General features: G+C 55.5%; 1 protein-coding gene across 1 annotated transcript in view; it reads left to right on the top strand.

Moving 5' to 3' along the window:
* Positions 1–123: 123 nt before the first annotated feature.
* The window catches only part of LOC119098939 (potassium channel subfamily K member 15-like), a 3,248-nt gene continuing 1,184 nt past the window's right edge, over positions 124–2,187 (top strand). Inside the window, exons 1-2 of the mRNA XM_037221993.1 lie at positions 124–127; positions 1,648–1,786. Of these exons, the coding sequence (XP_037077888.1) occupies positions 124–127; positions 1,648–1,786 (143 nt within the window). The remainder of the gene's footprint in view (positions 128–1,647; positions 1,787–2,187) is intronic.

Here is a 2,187-nt window from a genome sequence, read left to right as displayed (position 1 = left end):
CTTCAAAAAGTCATGCTTCATTTGTGTTCTCCGCACCAAAATATATTTTTCAATAGTAGTGCACAATGTTTTATCCCTTAAAACTCAGAACTTATTTCTTGTGCCATTTAGTCTTCTCCGACGATGAGTAGGCGACGAAACGTTAGAAAGTGAGCAGCGATGAATATATGAGTAATTTTGTGCGAACCATCCTTAATATAAGCGATGATGCCAAGTCAAAGGCTCGGAAACTAGAACGATGCGTCAAAAACATATATGTATATACGTATATATATATATATATATATATATATATTTGCACAAATGTATGTCAATATAGATATATTATATGCATCACAAATATATAAATATCAATCTATATACATATGTGTATGAAATGTACATGTGGGACGGATTTTTGACAACACTTTCTGTCACCTCGTGTCCTTGCGATCCCAGGTATTGTGAGCTCAGCTGCGTGAGTCCATGATTCGAAGCTGGCCCGTCACCTGGGCGGGGCCGGTTCCTCCCTGACATATTCAGAGGACGTCAGTCGTGTCGGGGATAGGACACACCCGCCAGCAACGCCGCACCTCGTCCTCCGCTTGACCTCGTCCTCGGTCAGTCGTATCGGGGATAGGGCACACCCGCCAGCAACGCCGCACCTCGTTTTCCGCTTGACCTCGTCCTCGCCGCTGGCGCCGCCACCGCCGTCTGACCCCGCCTATTGACATCCAGCATAGCTACCTCCCTCACGGTGCACCCCGGCCAGCACGTAAGCTGTAAATGTGCGCATACAAATGCCGGACCGCCTGCCCACTGGCGGTCTGATGACGTCACCCGTGACGGCAAGACGGTCGTCGGCGCGACGCCCATGTCCGCGGGCCGATATATGTTCTGATGTGCCAGCCTGTGGCGCAGTAACCCTGCTGCAGATGTTGTTGTCCTGCAAGCTGGCCATCCATATTGTATGGCGTCACTCGCTTCATTAGCATTATAATCTGGTGTCCGCTCAAGGCCTTCCGAGCAGGCAGAACCCCCAGGGTCTGATTGCGCTTCAGGTCAAAGTTATCACTGGCATGCAGTCTGCATTTGTATGGGGGGTAAAGGATACACAAAATGTATCTTGATGTACCGGACAAACGCCCCTGTATTTCCATTGCCAATGATCCCATTGTGGAGGTTGGGGGGAATTAGAGTCATCTGCATATAATAGCATGCTGAGAATCCGCGAACTATCCAGTCGACAAAAAGAGAACATAGGAACGAAGATCAACGCGCTCACTTTCAGGAGCAATCTTTTGTAATCACATCTGGTTCGATGGCTTAAAGAAATTCCTGATTGCTGCTATTAGTAATAGGAGAGACTTGGCCGCCGTCTTCCTGTTCCAATAATGAAAGAAATGCCTGGCATTGAGATTTGCCCCACAGTTTGCACTTCCGCGCTATCATCCATTTGCTGGTCGGAGAGGACAGGGAGAGATGGGACAAAAGGAGAGAGAGAGAGAGAGAGAGAGAGAGAGAGAGAGAGAGAGAGAGAGAGAGAGAGAGAGAGAGAGAGAGAGAGAGAGAGAGAGAGAGAGAGAGAGGCGGGGCATGTCTCTACGTCTCCTGATGCGTGCGACAGACCCGCGTGGAGCGTATGTCTGACACGGCCCGTGTCCGCAGGGTACGGCCACATCGCGCCTCGCACGGACGTCGGCAAGCTGGCGACGGTGGCGTACGCGCTGCTGGGCGTGCCACTCACGCTGCTGTGTCTGACCTGCTCGGGTCAGCTGATGGCCAACGCCCTTCGGCGGACCTACAGGCGCTACGGGCAGGGTCACCGTGGCCGGCGGCCGGCCAGCGAGGCGCCCTGGACCGGGACCGAGACCAGGACTGGGACCGGGACAGCGACGTGGGGCGAGGCCGGGACTGGAACGCTCGCTGACGGATTGCCGGGCGCCGCCGAACCTCGGGGTGCGAGGCGACACTCGTGCGGTCGCGTGGCGACGGCCGCCGGGCCGCGGACAGTGTGGAGGCATTCCGGCGGCTACGCGGCAGCGTGCGGGGCGGATGTGGTGATGGCGGAGTCCGACGCCGCCTGGCGGAACGCAGCCGGTGCTGCGGCGACAGCGGTGCCGGCGGCGGAGAGGAGCGACTCCAGCGCGCGCGCCGAGCCAGCGGCCACGTCGGAGAGTGTCGCGTCGAGGTCGACCTGTCGGCAGG

The sequence above is a fragment of the Pollicipes pollicipes genome, unplaced genomic scaffold (genome assembly GCF_011947565.3).
Source record: "Pollicipes pollicipes isolate AB1234 unplaced genomic scaffold, Ppol_2.1 Scaffold_4740;HRSCAF=5597_pilon_pilon_pilon, whole genome shotgun sequence".
NCBI lineage: Eukaryota > Metazoa > Arthropoda > Thecostraca > Pollicipedomorpha > Pollicipedidae > Pollicipes > Pollicipes pollicipes.
This window is presented reverse-complemented; position numbering and strand designations above follow the sequence as displayed.